This window comes from Debaryomyces fabryi, assembly GCF_001447935.2.
Source record: "Debaryomyces fabryi strain CBS 789 chromosome Unknown contig00129, whole genome shotgun sequence".
NCBI classification, from domain to species: domain Eukaryota; kingdom Fungi; phylum Ascomycota; class Pichiomycetes; order Serinales; family Debaryomycetaceae; genus Debaryomyces; species Debaryomyces fabryi.
This window is the reverse complement of record NW_015385555.1, coordinates 1-21,516: the sequence shown is the minus strand read 5'-3', so window position 1 is coordinate 21,516 and position 21,516 is coordinate 1. Positions and strand designations below refer to the sequence as shown.

The 21,516-nt window shown below is 33.9% G+C and overlaps 8 protein-coding genes across 8 annotated transcripts; 3 read left to right on the top strand and 5 right to left on the bottom strand.

Annotated features, from left to right (window-relative positions):
• Window positions 1–226: 226 nt before the first annotated feature.
• On the bottom strand, window positions 227–1,027 carry VMA8 (H(+)-transporting V1 sector ATPase subunit D; the record flags this gene model as incomplete). The annotated part of the gene is made up of 1 exon (XM_015613435.1): window positions 227–1,027. The coding sequence occupies one exon, from the start codon at window positions 1,025–1,027 to the stop codon at window positions 227–229; it is 801 nt and encodes a 266-aa protein (XP_015465739.1).
• Window positions 1,028–1,216: 189 nt separating this feature from the next.
• On the top strand, window positions 1,217–3,769 carry AC631_04605 (mRNA splicing protein; the record flags this gene model as incomplete). Its single annotated transcript, XM_015613434.1, has 1 exon — window positions 1,217–3,769. One exon carries the CDS (start codon window positions 1,217–1,219, stop codon window positions 3,767–3,769), a length of 2,553 nt encoding a protein of 850 aa, XP_015465738.1.
• A 123-nt stretch (window positions 3,770–3,892) lies between these two features.
• Window positions 3,893–6,442, bottom strand: AC631_04604 (uncharacterized protein; the record flags this gene model as incomplete). Its single annotated transcript, XM_015613433.1, has 1 exon — window positions 3,893–6,442. The coding sequence occupies one exon, from the start codon at window positions 6,440–6,442 to the stop codon at window positions 3,893–3,895; it is 2,550 nt and encodes an 849-aa protein (XP_015465737.1).
• Window positions 6,443–7,332: 890 nt separating this feature from the next.
• Window positions 7,333–8,805, bottom strand: AC631_04603 (uncharacterized protein; the record flags this gene model as incomplete). The annotated part of the gene is made up of 1 exon (XM_015613432.1): window positions 7,333–8,805. One exon carries the CDS (start codon window positions 8,803–8,805, stop codon window positions 7,333–7,335), a length of 1,473 nt encoding a protein of 490 aa, XP_015465736.1.
• A 246-nt stretch (window positions 8,806–9,051) lies between these two features.
• Window positions 9,052–11,535, bottom strand: AC631_04602 (serine/threonine protein kinase regulatory subunit; the record flags this gene model as incomplete). The annotated part of the gene is made up of 1 exon (XM_015613431.1): window positions 9,052–11,535. The coding sequence occupies one exon, from the start codon at window positions 11,533–11,535 to the stop codon at window positions 9,052–9,054; it is 2,484 nt and encodes an 827-aa protein (XP_015465735.1).
• A 378-nt stretch (window positions 11,536–11,913) lies between these two features.
• SKI3 (SKI complex subunit tetratricopeptide repeat protein) lies at window positions 11,914–16,155 on the bottom strand (the record flags this gene model as incomplete). Its single annotated transcript, XM_015613430.1, has 1 exon — window positions 11,914–16,155. The coding sequence occupies one exon, from the start codon at window positions 16,153–16,155 to the stop codon at window positions 11,914–11,916; it is 4,242 nt and encodes a 1,413-aa protein (XP_015465734.1).
• Window positions 16,156–16,338: 183 nt separating this feature from the next.
• On the top strand, window positions 16,339–18,159 carry AC631_04600 (DNA-directed RNA polymerase III subunit; the record flags this gene model as incomplete). Its single annotated transcript, XM_015613429.1, has 1 exon — window positions 16,339–18,159. The coding sequence occupies one exon, from the start codon at window positions 16,339–16,341 to the stop codon at window positions 18,157–18,159; it is 1,821 nt and encodes a 606-aa protein (XP_015465733.1).
• Window positions 18,160–18,546: 387 nt separating this feature from the next.
• On the top strand, window positions 18,547–21,492 carry AC631_04599 (uncharacterized protein; the record flags this gene model as incomplete). The annotated part of the gene is made up of 1 exon (XM_015613428.1): window positions 18,547–21,492. A coding segment is annotated over one exon (2,946 nt), but the record flags the coding sequence as incomplete, so codon positions are not given.
• Window positions 21,493–21,516: the final 24 nt, after the last annotated feature.

Sequence of the window (21,516 nt, the reverse complement as noted above, 5' to 3'; positions counted from 1 at the left end):
AGCATACAGTTGAGATACCATAAGCTTGTATATAATATACATCTCAATATACATTTCGGATATATAATTGTGGCTCAAGATGTTCAACAACTTCATCATGTGGGTTTAAATTACGACACAGTATCTAGCGGACTAATGTATATATTGAAATCGTATGAAGGTGTAAATAAATTTAGAGCAGGAAAAGAAGTATATGAATTGAAAATAATGCTAATATATACAAATATCAGAATATAACATCATCTTCAGTTTCTTTTAATAGGTCTTCCTCACCATGTGCCTTAATATCCAAACCAGCGACTTCCTTTTCGACCTCAGCCTCATCAATTTGTTGCAGAGTTTTGGTTTTACTTTCTGCTTCTTCGGCTTCGGTAATTGCTGCAGCCTCTTGCTTCTTTTCCTGGACTTTTTTCAAACGATAGAACTCTTCTCTGTCCAATTCATCCAATTCTGAGTTAATATAACTGATAGTATTCTCAGTTCTAGGAATAATAACATGCTCAATGGCATTAACTCTTCTATTGGTGACCTTAATAACTTCATCCAAAATTATAAATGCGGTTTGCAATGAGGCCAATTCAACCAAGGTCTCCACTGCCTTAGTGTACACCATTTTAGCTTTTTGAACTTGTTGACCACCTCTACCTAAACCAGTCATCTTAAAATCGTTGATATCTTCATTAATGTGACTTTCGAATGTTGGTAAGTAAACACCAGAAACGTTTTCTTGCTTGGCTTTGACTTGAAATCTGGCATTTTGTACGGACTCTTGAACCTGATATGAGATATTATCACCAGTGGCATATTGCACTTCTGCTAAAGAGAAAGCTGCAGTTTGCATTACTCTACCCATCTTTCTCTTTGCATCATCGATTCTTTGGGTGATATCTCTGAATCTTTTGGTCAACGCTTCGGATTTTCTCTTTAAAAGCGAATGTCCCTGCTGAGCACCTTTCAATTTACCCTTCATTACCCCTAAAGTCATACGGGTGGGGAACACTTGTTCTCTATTTCCAGCACCAGACATGATCAACTGTTATATCTAATACGTATCTTTTCAATTGATTAACAATGTTTAGCTATCCAGTTTATTAAAAGGAGAGTAAATTCACAATTTGGAAGAAATCTGTTTTGTGTAATTTGAGAATTGTAGGTAAATACTTGATAAGAGAAGACATTAAATAGTGAAAAAGGACCACATAAATAAAGCTACAGTATGTCTGGATCGATATGGGATATAGGGGAATTAGTTAAGGAAGAAGATATTCCATACGAACAAGAATTAGCGAAAAATCCTAATGATTTATCAAATTGGTTGAGATATTACAGATTTAAATCATCGGCATCATCATGTACATTTCGAAGCAGAGTATTCATTTTAGAGAGAGCAGTTAAACAACTTCCAAGATCATACAAGTTATGGATGTTGTATATCGACATAGTTTTGCAAGAAATGCAGAACTCGAATAGCTATAAGAGTAAATCTGAGATAGTTCAAGTGAATGTGATATTCGAAAGATCGCTACAATTACTCAACAGAGCACCAATGTTATGGATTAAATATCTTGATTTTCTAGTTGAGAAACAACCTTATGAAATAACATTGCTAAGAAGAAAGTTCAACGAATGTTTATATAACTTGCCAATAAGTCAACATCATTTAATATGGCCATTGTATATTCGATTTGCAGATGATGTTGGAGGGATGACAGGAGTCAAGGTTTACTTGAAGTATTTGCAATATGCTACTCCCGAGTCACTTCAAGGATTAAATAATGAGCAAGAGGGTGAACTAGGAATAACTGTAGATGACATAATTTCGAAGTTGATAGAGTTTGGTGATGTTAAAGAGGCATCCAACTTATTCCAGCATATTTTACAGCATACTGATAAGTTTATTGGATTATCTAAGTCACCATTACAGTTGTGGGTTGAATATATCGACTTGCTAGTAAACTCCGTTTCAAAAAATAAACGAGGTACTGTCAATTATAATGAACTTGACTACTTCTTTGAAAAATTAATCAAGGATGGATTACAAAAATTTCCAGACCAAATAGGTAAGTTTTACTTAAAATTGACATTTTATTTTATCAAGCGTAAGAATCTTTTTAAGGCTAGATATTATTTTGATGAAGGGTTGAAAACATGTGTTTCAGTTAAAGATTTTACTATGATATTCGATTCATACACTGAATTCGAAGAAAACATTTTATCCAATATGAGTGAAAAACTAGAAAGACTAGGTGAAGATAGTGATTTAAATAATGAGTTGGATATGAGAATGATTGCTTTTGAAAAATTAATAAATGATAGACCACATTTATTGAATGACATGATGTTAAGACAAGATGTGAATAATTTGGATGAATGGTTTAAAAAAATAGAACTTTTCAAGGAGGAAAAAAATATCAACATGATGCTTGATACTTACGCAGCTGCATTGAGAACCATTAATCCTTTGAAAGCTCATTCTTTCTCCAATAATAAAGAAAACACCTTGCCTAACCTATGGGTTAATTACGCAAATGTTTACGCTTCACAGAATGATGTAAAGACAGCAAACCTTATTTTCTCAAAATCTGTAAAATCCCAATTTCAATCACCAGATGATCTTGCAACTTTATATATTGAATGGAGTGAACTCTTCGTGAAACATAACGACGATAAGAAAGCTATTGAAATTATTGAGAATATATGTACTTCAGAACTTGTCAAGTTTGATTACAGTGATCCTTCTATTGATATTCATATAAGAGTTCGTAAGTCCATTAAAATATGGTCATTTTATTTGGATTTATTAGAGTCAATGATAGAGAACAATAATCAGACTGATGAGATTGAAAAGGTTATCAATGCATATAATAAAACAATTGAACTCAAAATTGCTACTCCCTTAACTATAATTAATTTTGCAAATTTTTTGGAAGATTGGAATTTTTACGAACGGTCATTCTCTGTTTATGAAATTGGATTGAAGATATTTAAAGATACCAAGATTAAATTCGAAATTTGGAATATATACCTTTCGAAGATAATAAAACACGATGTAAATATTGAGAGAATTAGAGATTTATTCGAACAATGCTTAAACGAATCCTCTATAGAGGGTTATAAGGGATGCCCTGCCAACTTAAGCAAATCTGTATATTTGTTATACTCTCAATATGAGCAAAGTAAAGGGTGGATTACCAAATCAATTAAAATATTACAACAAGGATTGAGTAAATTGGAAGATGGTTATAAACAGGACTCCTATACAAAGACAGAAAAGGATACCATACTTCAAGACAAGTTTGACATTTATCAAATTTTGATATCTAAAGTTCTCAAGCTTAATGACTCTAATGAGACTAGAAAGATTTATGAGCAATCACTCAAAGACACCCAATTACCATTGCCTAGTTTGATTCAATTAGCAAGGGAATTTATCAACTTTGAAACTGAGCTAATGGAATTTAATCGGGTCAGATCTTTATTTAAATTTGTGTGTCAATTATCTAACCCTCAAAGTCCTTTGTTAGAACCAGTATGGAATACCTGGGAAACATTTGAATTAAGCCACGGTACTGAATCTACCTTCAAAGATATGCTTAGATATAAGAGAAAAATTGTCACAGAATTTGAAAATGATGTTATCTTGAGGAATTCTTTGAACCCAATGGGATTTGTAAAGTCCTCTGAGGGACCCAAAGTATCCTCCATTAACATGTCTGAGTCTAAGGAAGAAATTAATCCCGATTCTATAGAATTAGATATGGATATGTAACAATATGTACAATATAAATTTATACATTTAACAGACATAATAAATACTAGAACTAAAAATTATATATATACCAAACCCAGTAGTCATAGAAAGATTTTTTTCTTTTTATTATCTTTCTATTAATTAAAATCGTTTGAAAACATCTTTCCATTTGTCAGCAAAGCTATCTAAATTGGCAGATTGATCAGCACTATTATTTAGTTTAATTGATCTATTCAATTTAACTAACTCGCTAAAATTATTCCAGTTTATGTGATAGTATTGGAAGATAATCATAAGGAAACTTTGAAAAACCTTTAAATTATTTTTACTCTTTGTCTTTTTAGAATGTGCATAAACTATAATTAACTGAAGAAACTTCAAAATTAGATTATAAGACGACGAGTTCAATGCATTCTGTATATTCAAGTCATTCATCTGGTCGATCGAGTTTGTTTTTGAAGAATTATTAGATTCACTGCCATTAGTTTTTGGACTAGTAAATGAAAATTGCCCTGATTGACTAACTATTGGAGTCGAAGGGGCGGATAAACTCAATGGCAATTTATCGTTAATTTGAATAAGGATTTCAAAGAAACGAATGGAATTTAAATTTTCAAATTCTTTCGGATTGTTGAACTTGTATAGGAATTTATATAACATGCTTGAGGAGGAAAAATTGTTAACATTTGTCCAAGCACCCAATGATTTATTCAATTCTTTCAAAAATTCATCATCCAAAACATTATGATTAACTAACTCAATCAATACGTAGATTTCTTGCATTGTATTTCCATTCTGGAATAAGATTAAAAAGAATGGAATCAAGAAAATTTCATCCTGCTTTCGTAAACCATTTTCGGATAACGATTTAATATAAAGCAAATGTCTAAGGTTGTTCTTAAAATCATCTAAATTGAAATTGACTTCAATATTTTCATGTAATTCTTTCATAATCGAATCGTATAGTGGTCGTTGCAAAATTAATTCTATGACATTATTAAACTCAATATCCTTATTAACTTTAATAGAATGAGATAAGTTACTATATTTCTCTTGGGATGCCTGGAATGAATCTTTCAAGTTCGTAATGGTCTGGTCATCATCATTTGAAAGTGCATTCATAAAAAAGTCGTATCTAAACTTATCAGGACAATTGGATTCCCACGATAATTTTCTAACCATAGCTTTATCACTTGTTAACTTCTTGTTGAACTCTTTTTTACTACTCATCATTAATTTAAACCATTGTTGTTGTTGATTAACTATTGATTCACTGATTCTCTTCCTTGTTTCATTGGCTAATTTTGTATTGTTCTCGTAATTATTTAATACTCGTTTAAATTCTTTATTGTGCTTCGATTTATCAGTGTTATTTTTTGGGGGAAGATTAATCGGTCTGGTTTGATCCAAGCAGTTTATTTTCTCAGGCGAAATTAAATTGATATCTTCGATGGAAGATTGAGACTTTATAAAATTTGGAAGTTTATATATCATATCCTGTTCTCTAGTCATTTTCATTAATTTTGAAAATGATTCCGACCTTTGATTATAAAAGTTTGAAATATTTTGAGAAATTTCACCATCATTATCTGTACTAAAGGAAAATGAATGTTCACTTTCTTCCAAGATACTATCATCTGAGATATCAGATCTTATATTAGAGCTTCGAGTAATATCAGAAGTTGAATTTAATCTACCAGGTAATGGGCAAGGCTTCATTTCAGTTGACGTATTCACATTATACTTGCTATCATCAGTTACTAAGTCATGGCGAGATAAATACTTCGAAGAATTCTTATTGATGTATAATTCAGCGTGGTTTTTAATAACTGGAACATTGAAAATATCAAGATCATTGGCTAGTATGTCGTCGTCATCGTCATTCTCATCATAAAGCTTTTTGCGTAATTGTTGTCTTTCCTTAGTTTCTTTAGCACTGAGAAACTTAGTTTTGGTTCTTTGTAAGGAAGTAGCAGACTTTATTGTCTGAAGTTTTGGGGGTCTTTGTTTGATGACATTTGTTGTTGACGATGCCTTTAATCTTGGCCTGCTCACTTGACTTGTCGAAGGTGATTGATTATATGAAAGATCAGAGCTGGAGTCAATACTTTTGTTTTTCAAAGTTAGTGTTGATAAAGATGAATTAATTTGATCGTTGCTTTCATCCTCATTTTCATTTTCTTCATTAATTTTGTCATTAGTTTTATCATTAGAGTCAGTGGAGCCACTAGTATTTGCACTGGAATTATTATTAGCACAAAACAGATTATGAGATGGTGACTGACTTGGGGAAATAAGAGAGTTGCTTGTCAACGAGCTTAACCTTGAATCTGGCACATCAAATTGGGACGAGTTTGCCAGCGAAGTCTCGTCGGAATAATTCGATTGCAACGATAGTATAGATTCACCAGATTTAGGTCTATTAGCAACGTTGAGCGCATGCTTTGATTTTGAGTTGGCTCCTGTTAGGTTAATCGAACTGTTGCTCATTTTTTGAATATAATAATCGCCTGGTCTTTTGGATTCATTTAAAGTTAGTAACGAGCTTAATGAACCAACTCTTCTAGGAGGATAAACTGACGGAAACGACTTATTTCCATTCATGCTATTTCCCGACACATTTTTGCCGATAGAAATATCGTAATAGTTGTTATCATTTAACGAAGATTGTGAATGATTTGCGTGATTCATATTATTAGCAATATACTTAAAAAAAAAGCGATATTCAGATATGTTTTTAGTAAACAGCTAATCAAACTTCTGTCCCTTATGATTGTAAATTCAATCCAATGTTTGATTCAGGAATCAAACTACCACGTAGTATACGAAAAGCGAGTGAATAAGCGATAGATGTTAAAAAAACTGCACGATTTTTTGATTTGTTTCAAAGAATAATCAACTAGTATACAAAACCTTTCTGATAGGAATTTTAAACTAGGTTTAATCAGAGAATCGTTTATTATATCGTTATGATTATGAAGGTGCTTACCACTGTAAACAAAGCAACAATTGCAAATGAAACGAGCTGGTCAATACACGAACAATAAGATGCGGTGCATGCACGTCAATATTACATCCAGCCATTAGCCATTGCAAATTGAAATATTTTGCCAGCCTTAGGGTACACCCTGGGTAAGGATAGTTTACAGGCAATTTATGGCAGAGGAGATTCTGTGCAACTGTTTATGTATAGTTCTAGTTACAAAGTAGGACGATGTTATATAGAAACGTCATATGCAATGTGTATTTTTCTCACATCATGAATGGAAATTCCAGCAACCATAGAGGAAACTAATACTCATACGAATATAAATGTAAAACCTCTATGTACCGTTAAGATGTGCTACTTATAAGAATTGAGCCAAAATGTCATCTTAGAGAATACGAGGGTTTTGGTATACTTTACTATTACCTTTTCTTTGACATCCTTACACCAAGCTAATGAAGGCACGGAACATTGATATATGTGGGGGATACAGTGGAGGATTATAGTTATAAATAGTCTAATATTATACTGTAAGAGTACATTAAAGAGGGACAAGAAAGCTATTTTTTTAAATGAATATGCATCTAGTCTAAAATCAAATACTTCTAACATTATCAACCCAATCAGTGGTACTCATTTGCGAAAGTCTCGATAAAGCTCTGGCAAAAGCAAATTTTTCTTCATCATTTGCAAACATAGAAGCCTTCTTTGCAATGCTCTTGTCAAACCCATGCTTGACAACTAATTCGTCGTCCTGGAAAGTCTCTTCTTTACCCATGTCTTGTTGCTTCTTATACAACAGGAAATTGTCCTTCATCAAATTTTCAGGTTCTACAAATAAATCCTTAAATGGTGCAGCACAGGTCACAGCTAATCTTCCGTGCACATCGTATACGGCATCTAAAAATATAATGAACCGTCTGACTTTATCTCTGACGTCGATGCTTAAATATGGAATATCAGAAATTATGAAAGATTGGAATGAATTAGCTAAGGTTAAATAATCACCTGCGGCCATTGGACACCCACATAATTCTTCAAAAGTATATTGCGCAACATAAGGAAAGGAACTTTTAGGAACGTTCAACTTTCTGCCCCATACCAGTAATGTGAAATCAGTGTGTACATCCTTATTGTCATTTTCGTTATTGAAGTATTCATACCACTGCTGAATATGCTTTTTGCAGTTAGCTTGGTGTACTTTGGATAAGTATTTTACCCCTGGTTTTGGAAAACAATATACAGAAGAAATGGGTCTAGGAAGCTTTCTGTAGTCTGTAGGAGAATTCAAATAAATGACTCTAGTTTGTCTCTTTATCTGTTGAATACAAGGAATAAATGACACCCTTTGGATCCCATTAATGTATAAATCATCTGGTGCTCTATTAGAGGTGGCAAACAAGATGACACCGTAATCTGGACTCAATAATAACATCATCAACCTTCTCAACAACATTGCATCTGCAACGTCTGTGACTTGAAATTCATCGAAACAAAGTATTGTTGATTCCTGAGCAATCTCTGCAGCCAATAAGGGTATGACATCCAACTCTTCGTGATTGTGTTCCAATTTAAGCAGATGTGATCTCTTGTGTAAATGTTGCATAAATTGATGAAAATGAAGTCTTTTTTTGGTCAAATGCTCAGGAATTGTAACGTAGAATAGGTCCATCAACATAGTTTTACCACATCCAACATCTCCGTAAAGATATATACCTTTCATATTATGCTCAGGTGGTAGACTAGATGAATTATTATTACTTGAATTACTGAAAAACGATCCAATTATTTTTCGTAAACCTATCTTTGGCTTCAAATCACTTATAGTAGGTGTTTCTACTTTTGGTGGAACATAATCTGCTAACTTGTCATGTAGTTTGGATAAATTAGTGATGATTTTTCTTTGATATGGGTCATCATTTAGCCTTCCTTCTTCCACTTTGGAGTTGTAAGCCTCTAATGGGGATTGTAAGTTCAACCTATTTGAATAGTGAAAGAGATTTCGAGGAATATATGTCAATACTTTGAGCCGACTGTAATTAAGCCTTCCCTGAACGAGTGAATACATTATTTATTCATAGATATTCTTTATACTACAATACTCTATAATATGTTCCCTTGAAAACAATTCCCGGAAGAAGACTTTTGCTGGGGTAACATCGCGAATTCCACACTTTCCCATTTGAAGCTCGCTAATATAGTACTATAGATAAGGTAGAAAGTATTGTAAATACTAAATAGAGAGTACCATATTCAGATTATATTATTAAACGAAGCATATATATATATATATATATATAGGGGGTTATAAATCTCAATGTTTAGCAAGATTCATGTCACTCATAGTAAATAATAAATCATCATCATCGTCATCACCAATATTCGGAGGATTAGAAGAAGATTTAAGACTTCTTGAGTTGGTGCTGGATTTAGATGCGTTTGCAAGCTTATTGGTGAGATATAATTTTAGACTATCGTCTTGATTGCGGTTGTCTCTGCCATTAGTCGCATAGTCATCATCATCATCATCATCAAATACACTCTCATAATGAATTTGACGGCGATCGTTATAGATAGAAGGCGTAGTAGCCAAGCCTGAGATAACACCTGGCTCGTTATTAGTTTTATGTAAAGACGAATGAATAGGCATTGTTGAGGTTACTGGGGATGATACCAACTTATTAACAATTGGATTTTTCAAGAATGTCGTGTTGCTATTAGTTGTATAATCAAAGCTATCTTTTCTTGAAGAGGGGGCACCAGAATCTCTACCATTATCATCTTCATATCCACTGGTGCTACTGTTTTCTCTTAATTTGGAATTAATGGATGGTAAATGTGAATTATCATAAGAACCTGATGGTAACGAAGGGGGTGGCGAGTGAATAGAATGTGAAGATTTTCTGCTTGATGGTCTGCTTCCACTGAGTTGGTTATGATGCAAGATTAAGCTGGCACTAACACTATCACTTAATTGCTGATGCTGATTCTTCAACATTTGGAATTTATTCAAGGCATCTATCTGACTGTTTGAACCTTGATTATACAAAATCTTAGAATCATTGTTTGAATTATAACTTGAAAATCTTAGGTCAGATTTGCTATCAATCATCCGTACAAAATCACCTATGTCATCATCTATGTAGAGTCCACTCATTGGAGCATCAGATGAAGCCAGTCCAGCACTTGTAGCCAAGAGCGATGTATCATTCAAGTTACTAGATGGTAAGCTACTCTGGCGACCACTTGTGTTAGAAAACCTTCTGCTAGCCCTGGAACCAAATGATGATGAGAATCGTGGTGTATTTGAAGTATTATCTGGATTTGAAAACCCAATAATGTTATCATTATCATGGGCCAAGTTAGACCCATGTGAAGAGGAAACAGAACGAGGAAATGCCGAATTGTATTGATTATTCGAATTATTATTTGCAATGGGAATGTTGGCAGTCGTGTTGGTTGAAGAAGTACTGCTCCTTGGATTTCGTAACATAGCGGCCAATGATGCATTTGATGCTGATTTATTACTCGTGATCGACACTTTTCTCTCTAAAGAGGATCCTCCGAAATTTGTCGTCGCCGGAGGAGAACTACTGATAGACCCAACTTTGAATGGATTTATAGTTGGCCGCTGTGATACGATCGGAGGTGTATTCGTCGATGGCTTTTTATAAGATGAATCTTCCTTTACAGTTTGAGGACCAGATGAACAAGGCGAAAGAGACATAGACGCATTATTTGATATAGAGAATTTCTTATGAGAGCCGCTTATATGTTTGGCATCCTGCTCTAATGATTGGTCTGGCTCCTCAGATTGGAGATGTTCACGGCTACTCTCAGCATCATCATCTTCTAGTTTATTTAAATCTTCATTAGTTGATTCTCTTTCAATACTTAACTCTTCCTTAGATTCGGTTTCAGTTAGGATTATGTCTGCATCCTTATTATCATCAATATTGATGAAATGAGTAGATAATAACTCTTCATTATCATGAAGTGAAAATTCATGATGATTCCTATATGCAATAGAAATCTTGAGTGTACCCAAAGTGGTCTGTATAGGCAAGAAATGCTTGTGACTCATGTGTGATTCGGTAGTCAACATCTGGTGGGGGATAATTGACTTCGAAAGACCAATCCTACCTTTCGAGCTAATAGGCTGTTTACCATCAAGAATTTTACATCCTATATTTAAATTTGATTTATTCAAACTTTTCTTTAATTTAAATGCCGGCATGAGCCTCGTGTAGCCATAAAGACTTCGAAACAATATAATTGCCTGTTTGTAAATCAATGGCAATTCATCTACTATAGTACCGGAAACAATATTAGCATCAAACTCAATAAGCCATCTTTCTAGAACGACTTCGTGCTTTTTCGATCCACCCTTCGCCACTGTCCATGGATTACCGTTATCGTCCCGCAATACCACGGTTTGCCTAGAAGTCAATTGTCTTAAATCCAAGTATACTTCAATAATCATGGGCGGCATCTGGGATACATCATTGACATTTTTCCATAACTTAAGCTCCTCTTTCGGCAAATTATCATTATACATATGCAAATTAAACCATTTGTTGATTTTTGAGCTTGTATTATGATTCACAGCACCGCCTCCTACCTTCAACCGATCTTCGTTATTATGGCCTTCTGATTGTATCCTCGACTGTAGAACTATCTGAACCGACTTGCTAAAGAAGTTCTGAATTACCTGTACTAGCTTGGCATTCTGTTTTTTGACAAAAGGATCGATCAAACCTTTATCAGTCGATAAGTCATTTTGTCCGGGGGAAACCATTCTGTATTAACAAAATTAACTCCTTAGAGTTTGCTTGGGGCCAAATATCAATATGAGCTTGTAATATTGTGTTTATACCAGCTCTTAGTATTGATTGTTTTATATAATTAAATGTTTATTGAGATGTAAGACATTCGGTGTGATTCAATATTTCCATACAATAATTTCGAAGACACCCAAATAAATCAATTATAAATTTATTAGTTGCCCGATCAATCGATTTGAATACTGTGTTTTATTATATACAATGTATATTATATATATTAATAGAAGACCTCTAATTTTAATGAAAGCCCCTGTAAAAGTGTTAACTATGGTAAATAAACCTTATCGGGTTGTTCTCTTTCTCGTGATGCAAAATTATGCTACAACGCTCACTTACGTGAAGCAACCATTCAAAGCTTTTCTACCTATTTCGTTACCAGGGTGTATAATTAAACCTCTCTGAATATGACGTAATTCTCCAATCTTTATATATGACTTTGACAAATCCACAGCATTTATCTTGGTTTCTCTTAATGAAGCAATAGCTAAGGCCATTTGATTATTCAAATTCTTCCAAACACTGTAATCCAGCGGAAATAATATTGCATTACGTTGCCAAATTTGATCTTGGTTCGTAGAATCAAGTCTAGAATTTATCTCCGATAGTAATGTAGGAACTATTTTAAACGAATCCTTTGTCAATTCGTCTAATGGAAGATTTTTTAATTCATCCTTGATCGCAGAGAAGTAATCATTCAAGTTGTCGACTATCGAAATAGCACCAAGTGTTAATATCACAATTAATGACGCTCCCAGTTGTTCAATATAAGAGAACAACTGGTCCAAAGCTGCTTGCTTGGTATCTTCAGTACCAAAAGCATTCAATATTTGAGCTGTCAATGTAATGAGCCTAGCAGAATCGCTATAATCAGCCAAAATTAACTGTAATTGTTCAAGAGCTTCATCAAATTGATCGTTTAAGAAAAACGACAATCCGATACTAATTCTTGATGAAAGTATAGATGATCTGTGATCTTCATTGACATCGTTTTCATCTTCAAAAATATCTAACACAACTTGTGCGTTTTCCAATGCCTTCTCATATTCTGATAATCCCAAATATATTCTCGAAACTTGACTTTTAGCTTTGGCATAATCACTTAAGGCCACTTGGCTTTCAGTTTTCTCATACCTTGCTTCTAGGAGAGCACAGAGTTTTTCACCTATTTTCACAGCTGCATCATAATTCTTGCATCTCTCAGCAATTACCAAGGCGACTTTTAATCCAGTCTCGTCTTCTGGAGAGAATTTAAGGTAGTTCATCATAGCAAAATTAGCAATACTAAACTCTTGAGCTGTTTCGATATCTCTTGGATCGCTTCCTGATGTACCAATTCTTTTATCGATGATGGATAAACCGTATAATAACTGAGCTAAAGGAGACCTTCCGTTTGATAAAACGTACGCATGAGTAAACAAGCTCGATGCTTTTACGTCTTCTCCGCATGCTTGCGCAGCCAACGCATTTCCTAGCCATGGCTGTGAATTCTGTGGTGCCACAGACTGCGCTCTTGCAAATGCTTGTTGTGCAAGTTCTGAGTCTCCATATCTTAAGTACAATGCAGCCAAATTAGTCCATATATCACCATCTCGACTTTCTAATGATGTAGCTTTGATGAAACAATGTTGGGAAACTTGAGGATTAGAGGAAACGTATGAATTACCCAATCCAATCCAGAACAATGCATTATTCGATTCTAATTGAATGGCTTTTTTAAAGCATTTGATAGCTGATTCTCGATAACTACTTTTATCAGTAAGGTTAAAGCTCTCTAAATAAGCCAATCCCAAATTGTAGTAAACTATTGATATAAGTAACTTTCCAACTTTGACAGGTAAAACGGAAATTGCAGCCTTTGCAGCTAGTATAATAAAGATAGAAATACTTTCTGTATATTCTTCAGATTTAAACAAGCTCTCTGCTTTTTCAAGACTTACATCTTCATCAATTAATACCAATTCTTGTAGTAATTGATTAGTGCTCGAAGTTAAATCAATACCTTTGAACACACCTTTCAATTGGTCTAAAGGCAATATAACCGCGCGCCCTTGTATAACCAAAAATACCCTCAAGCATTGTCCCAACGATTTCCACATATTTTGCGACAACTTATTTACTTTTGAAGCTTTTGAAATATAATGAATTGCCTTAGAAATAGATTCCATAGCTCTTCCAAAAAACCCACCGGCAATCAATTTGTTCGCATTTTCTATCATAGATTCATAAATAGCATTCAAAATACATTCCTCTTCGGGTTTCTCATTCAAAGCTTCCTCTAAATATAGAAGGCCTTCATCAAATTCACCCATTTCACACGTTATGAGACCTAACATATATTTGACGATCCAGGAACCTTCTCCAATTTGCAAAGTATGGCGGAAAACCTTGCTGGCTGCATCTAATCGACCGCAATTATAATAGGCTTCACCTAGTCCAAGCCAGCATTGAGTATCCATAGCGGCCATACGAAGAGCGGTTTGAAACCATTCAACAGCTTTTGCATCATCTTGTTTATTTAATGCAGAACATCCTAATACTCTGTACGGCCATGATCTATCCTCATCTTGGTATGTTTTGCTCAATAAAGTCCTTCTTGATCTTTCTGATTGAACAATCCTCTTACAAAGAATTTCAGCAATATCCCAGTCATTCTTTGCCGTGAGGTCCTCGACCAAATACTTCGCCGCTTCAATCTCAGCTACATCCAACTCAAAAGATTTGTAAAAACATTTTTGAGCACGAGGAAAGTCATTAAAATATTCTTTATAAAGAATTCCTAGTAAGGTGTAAGATGGAGCATGATTTTGAGAATCCTTTAATGATTTAATTAAGTGATCGTAAGCTTCATCTATATTTTTACTCTCTTTATTCTCCAAAAGGTAGCCCTTTGCAATTCTCCAATGAACATGTGCTCGAGTTTTCCGACTGTTCAAGTCCATACCTTGTATTTTTTCTAGAGCATTAATTAAAGCCTTTCTCCCATCCAAGTAATTACCTAATTTAATTTCACACCAGCCAAATTCCATAAGTGCCAGGTTATTTGAAGGGTGATGTTTAAGAACATCTTGTAAAAGTTCCTTTGCCATGACCGGTTCATTCTTTTCAATCAAAATTAGCCCTTTTCCGATAATTGCATTCACATTACCTTCATTACTTTCCAATATACGGTCGTACAATTGTAAAGCCCTCGAGTAATTCTTTGGAGCTTCATAATATGTATAAATAATTGCTAAAGAACAAAGTAAATCTTCTCGTGAGTTTACAAGATTGACACCTAGGTTTCTTTGCAAGTCAGCCAATATTTTAATGGCTTGACGACATTTTTCAGAACCTTGGTCATATTCACGCAAATAGATATAGTAACGGCATATTATACGGTTAGCCAATACAGAATTATTACATCTCTGATAACCCTCTAACATTAGCTTAAGTACTTGATCTGGTGATAGAGTATTATCAAAAGTCTCATTATCTTCAGATTCTTGCACCTTTTCCAATAATTTCGCTTCAGCTTCATCATCAACTTCTTCAAGCTTATCATTATTCATTCTATCATTTAATTTTTTATTCTTAGTTATGACAGTTAATTCTTTTATTATGTCTGTCTTATCGAATGGAGATATATCACTCATCAAAAATGAATATAGCATCATTCCTAGTCCTTCGTTATGAAAATTTTTCAAGAAGAATATTATTTTATCCTTCTCTAATTGATTCAAATCTTGTACATCAACCCAATCTAAATATAAAGTCCAGCAAAATAAGGAAGTTGTTTTGCTGATAATCATGCCTTCCATAAGGTCTTTAATACCTTCCAAAAGACTACCTTTTTCGGGTGCAACTTTAAGTAGCTCATACTTATATTTCAAAAACTCCTCCTGAATTGGTTTCCTTAACTCATCATTATTACATATATTCAAGAACATTTCGTATATCGGTGATAAACCAGCCTTTTCATGTATTGACCATGTAACTTTATTCAAGTAGTTTTTTTGATCTACTGTTAGAACACGAGGGAATCTCATTTTCTCTTTTGATAAAGTACGGCTGATTGTATCGTTTTCCTTCCTTCTTAAAAGATCAATCAAATTTTTCAAGTTATCTTCGGCCTTGCCTAATTCTGATCCCACTAAATCCCCCAATTCTGATCCAGGTATTATATTTCTTAAATACTTTTCGTATAAATCTGGGTTGCTTTTATATTTATTATGCTCTAAGTAGTTTCTTGTATCTTTTAATGTCTCTCCAATGCCGATTCCTTGGTTGATTTGTTGTTCAATTATCTTCGTTAAAACCTGAAAAAAGAGGTCATAATCAGTTTGTGCCTTAGCTACCTGGAAATACCCTTTCCAGCCTAATAAATTCTCGGGTTCTAAGCTAGTAGCCTTATCAAAAGACTTTATTGCTTTGTCGTTGTCATTTAAAAGCTGGTATGATTTTCCCTGGAATATATAGGCAAAATAATTTTCAGTATCAAATTCAAGTGCTTCTTCTACAGCTTCTAGAGCACTCTCTGGATCATTCTGTTCAATTGAACTTTTTGCTTCTTTCAAGCATCTTTTCAACGACGACATAGTATTCTGTAAAGCTGTTTCTTAACTATTCCCTTCTCATATCTTTGGCCGAAATTTATTCATAGCTGAGTTAGTCTGCACATAAATTTTTGGTCTACTTTTTTTTTCAAGCAGACATCAAGACCACGATTATAGTGATTTGCAAGACGAAGTAATAAGTAAGGCGGTTTATTTCAATCTACGATGAATGCTGTGGTTCCTGATTCTGCAAAAACGCAGTCGGCGAAATCGTATTTGTATACTACGTTAGCAAAAACACATTTAGGTGAAGTTGCTGCTATAATCGTATCTACATTAATATCGAATGGAAGATTAACTGCTAAAGACCTTAGTCATAGATCTGAAGTTCCTCTCAAGCTAGTCAAATCTACATTAGTCTCATTGATTCAACTAGGTTGTATTTCATACTGGAAAGAAGATTCTTCAAAACAAGTTTTCTACAGCTTTAATGAGAATGGATTGTTGATATTCTTGCATAGTGGAGATATCATTAACCATATTAAATTAACATATGGTGATGAATCAGCTGAAATCATACAGAATATCATAGAAGTAGGTCATATGAAAATAGAAGATTATTTACAAAATATTGAGGACCCAGACATTGTTTTCAACAAAGAAAACTTGCTTTTAAAACTATTCAGCGATGGTTGGTTACGCAGAGTACAGTTATCCAATTTCCAACCAATAGACGATTTATGGAACCAATTATACCAAGAGACTTTGAAAAACACGCCTAGATCGACCACTGTAAGTGAGATCAAGAGGGTTAATGAAGCAAAGGATAAAACAAAGCTCAAGTTTACTAATTTATTAGAATCCGGTAACAGCGCCAAAGAATTGTATCAGATTGAAAATGGAATCAAAAAATTGTCCCCAAATTTGGTCATTGCATTCAATTTGTCCAGGTTCGAAAAGCACCGTAGAACAGAACAATTGACAAACTTAGCCAAAGCAAGAATTGGTATATTAACTTCAAAGGTCTACGAATGTGCTCTACAATTAATCGAACAAAATTCCCCGGACTTGAGACATAGCTTTTTGAAAATATCTGGATTGATAAATGATCCAGTAGAAGAACGGTTATTTGTAAACTCTATTGAAAATCTGTTAGTTGATGATAAAAAAATAGTATTTAATGTGAAGGACTTGGTGAAAATTACTCCTAAGGAATTGGATTTAAGAAATTCCATCTTAACCCATAATTTCTTGAAGCCGACATTCAATCCTAAGAAAAGAGTCAACGATGAGATACAAGATCTGAACTCCAAAAAAATTAAAACAGAAGATAGCACTAGTAACTTAATCCTTGAACTTGACTCTGGTGTACTGGAGGTTAACATTGACTTTGATATGCATAATACCGACAATTCAGAACCTCATTCGGTTTCTCTAATCAACCACCATTTGAAATTATTATCATCCGGGGTAATACCTTTCTTAATTGAAATTACCCCTGGTACATACACTGTACCATATACTGATTTAATGAAGCATGTAAAGCAATTTAATTACGACACATTAATAAAAACAACCTTAGGTTTAGATGCCTTCAGAATTTTAAGATGCCTTAAGTCATTGAAATTGGCTGATGAGAAAACCTTATCCAATTCCAGTTTATTGAAAGATAAGACTGTTAGGAATGAACTCTTTAAATTGATGAATCTCAATATGATTGAGATACAAGAAGTTCCCAGAAGTGCTGATAGAGCTGCTTCTAAGACATTTTACCTTTTCAGACACAAGGAATTTAGCGCATATAATTTCTTACACAATTCCTTGACTTTTTGTATGGCGGATATATTACAGAACATACAGCAGTTTAAGAATGACAATAAAATCTTATTAGAGAAGTGTGAACGTGAGGATGTCAAAGGAAACGAAGAGGAATTGTTATTGGAATCTGAATTAAAGACATTGAAAAATCTTCAAGTAAGAGAAATCAACAATATCGGTAAATTTAATAGAATCAAAACCCTCTATGAAATTTTTGACAATTGTTAGAGTAATTTTATAACACTGGAGCTCGCCAAAAGCCCATTTTAAATCTTATTTGTAAAGCATAGCGCATTTATTACTTGTATATTCAAATATATATAATAACACTAAGGCATTTTTACAATCACCATCAATAAGTTTTGGGGGATTTCTATTATTAATTAGCCCATTATTATAAATATAACGAGATGGAAGAGTTATTCTTGCTTTTTCACTAATCACTGTAGCATAAATAGGTGTATCTAACAGTCTTTGTAATTACTTTGTAGTCGTGTACAGGGTTCAATGGTTTATATTTGCGAATTAATTATATCAATACAAACGTACTCTATCTATGTAAAAACTAATAGCTATTAATTATCTTTATATTGTTGATAGTTCTTCAATATAACAATGGGAATAGATCAATTTCCATCACCATTTAAGGTGAAACCAATTATTAAAGAGCACAATCAGGAAACTCCAGTCCTGTCTCAAATAAATACCCCAACCAAAAGTACAATGACTGAGAAATCAAGAATAATAACAAGCTTGGACAGCTCTAATCAACAACAGGATTTGATATCTTGGATTGATGATTTAGATACTCGTATGAAACGTACGCTAAGCCGGCAATACCGTGAATCTATAGAATTAAAAAATCAGACAAATATAGAAGACTTGAGAGAAAAGTATAGGCAAATTCCTTTCGACGATTCATTCAGGAAACTAGGGTCTATTTTGGATAAACGAAATGAAATTGGTAGAAATAATAAAGTTCCGAATGAAGCTGATAAATCAGTTAGTGATGAAATTGATCTGATGGATATTTCTAAAAATGTTGAGGCAAAAGATGAGCCTGAAATAGAATCCGAAGAACATCTGGATGATGGCATAATTGAAATTGTCTCTTCAGAGGATGAAGAGGTCTCTAATTCGGATAAATCGTCTAATTCCTATGAGAATGAAGACAAGAACGAGAATCGAAGTATAAATATAAATCATTCCCAAGGTGTAACATACCAAATAAAAGATGGAAGACCGAGGTTACTGGATCATTATATGAATAGCAACAAAGTTCATCAAGATGAACTGTCAGAATATAGTTCCGAATATAGTAACAGAGGTGATAATAATGATGATGATGAAGATGAAGATGAAGATGAAGATGAAGATGAAGATGAAAGTCAAAATGAATATGAAGGAGAATATGAGTACCAAAATGTAGATAGAGAAGTTGAGCATGAAGAAGAAGGCATGGATGAACATGAACGTATAGATACTGAATTGAAAATAAATACTAATCTGGATAACGAAATCGATGATGAAGTGATTATCCTAGATAGCGATGAAGAAGACGCATATAAAAGTAATGAAGAAGACTCTAACTCTGAATCTGACGCACTCAGTCGTACATACGAAGAAGACTCGAAAAATATGCTTCATAATAGAATAATTAATGAAAGAAACTATGAAAACGAGCCGGATGAAGATGAGAATCATCAGATATATCTGGAGGCTGAAAAACACCTGAAGATAAAAACCTTTATGTCACTGGTGTACCCTAATCATGTTGAAGATAGAAATGTAGATGAAGCAGACGAAGGCAATGCTCTTTCTGGCAGTAATTTGATGGGTTTGGCAGAAGCTGTTCTCAAAGAATCTAATGAAATGACGGATGAAAACTCATTTATAACAGCCCGTGGCTCCGATAGCTATGATAAATTTGGCTTACCGCAATATTCGACAAATTTAACTAGTGGGTATGCGGCTGATTATGATACTACAGATGTCAACATTCAACCTGGTAACCTTTCAGGAATAGAAGAAGAAAGTAAAGAAATAGCAGATACAGTGGCGCATGCACCTGAGTCGTTTTTTAAAGAGGAGACTAGTTCCAATGATTCTATACAATTAGTTGATGATTTTGAAAATATTTCTGAAGGCTCATTAGCTGATGAAGAACGAGATTATGAAGATTCTTCTAACAATAGCAAAGAAAATCCCTCGAATAAACATGAAGCATATGAAAGGACAAGTCCTTCTGAAATGGAAACCTCAGACGAGGCACATCAAGAGGATTATACAATTGAAGTTGAGCATGTTAATGAAGTTCCTGTATTCAAAACTGTTGCAGAAGAAGATCCCGAGACTGTGTTACTCAAGTTAAAAGAAGCTGAAAATAAGTACAATATTAGATTAAATTCAGTGAAATGTCTTGAAGATGAAATAATTTCGAAAAATGGGCATCTTCCTGAGTCCTACATACCTAATCAATTTGTCGATGAAGAAAACAGTCATATAAATAATAATGATGTATCTGGAAAAGAAGATATAACTAATTTTGGAACTATACCAAAACCAATACCAAAGCCACTTTTATATAACCTTTCAACTTTAGATGAAACTACTATTCATGAAGTATCAGAAGAGAGAGACGAAAAAGACAATTCTATGACTTTTCCAGTCTTGGAAACTTTATATGGTGATCAAACAAGTATAGACGAATCAAGTGTCGTAGATGATACCAATCTTGTAAATATATCTGAAGAAAATTATTCTCCAGGCAATTGTTTGAGTCAAAGGGATTCAAAAACGTCTCAAATGGATAAGAAAATGATAGCTGAACGAAGAGAGTTCCGGCATGAAGATTTTCTGACCTCAGAGTTGGATCTAATTGACGATAAGACCACTCTTGCTATTGAAAATGGGAACCAGGAAGTAAAGAAAGATATAGCTTTCTATGAGGATGCAGAGCCTGTTCGTGTACCAATTTTGGATCATGTATATGCTAATAATTCCCAAATAAATGAAACTACTTTAAATGGATTAGGAGAAGAAATTGAAAAACCTGACCATGTTCCTGCGTTAGCACAGATTGATACTAATCATCCTAAAATCGACGATACTACTATTTCCGATACGGTAGATGAACATGAAAAGTTGATTGATGTCCCTTTATTGGATCAAATCGATGCTGATGAAAACGACATCAATGATACTATGAACGAGATAGGAATAGAACTGAAGGACAATACATTAAATCATTTCCAACAAACTGATTCTGATCAAATATATCCCCATGAACCACGTAGCCGTGAGTCAGAGGAAGAAAATAAAGGGTCTATTAAATTGCCTATGTTAGAGCAAATTGATGCTAATGAATCGGTCGATGATAGTACTGTGAACGATAGTACTATAAACAAGATAGGAATCGAACAGAATGAAGTTTTATCTAACGATGTTTTAACTTCTGACATCGAGCAAAATAAGTTGGCTGATTCGAACAATAAGGCAGTAGGCAGGTTGGAAGAACAAGATGGAAAGTCTGTTAACGTCCCCATGTTAGATCAAATTGATGTTAATGATGACCAATCCAGATTT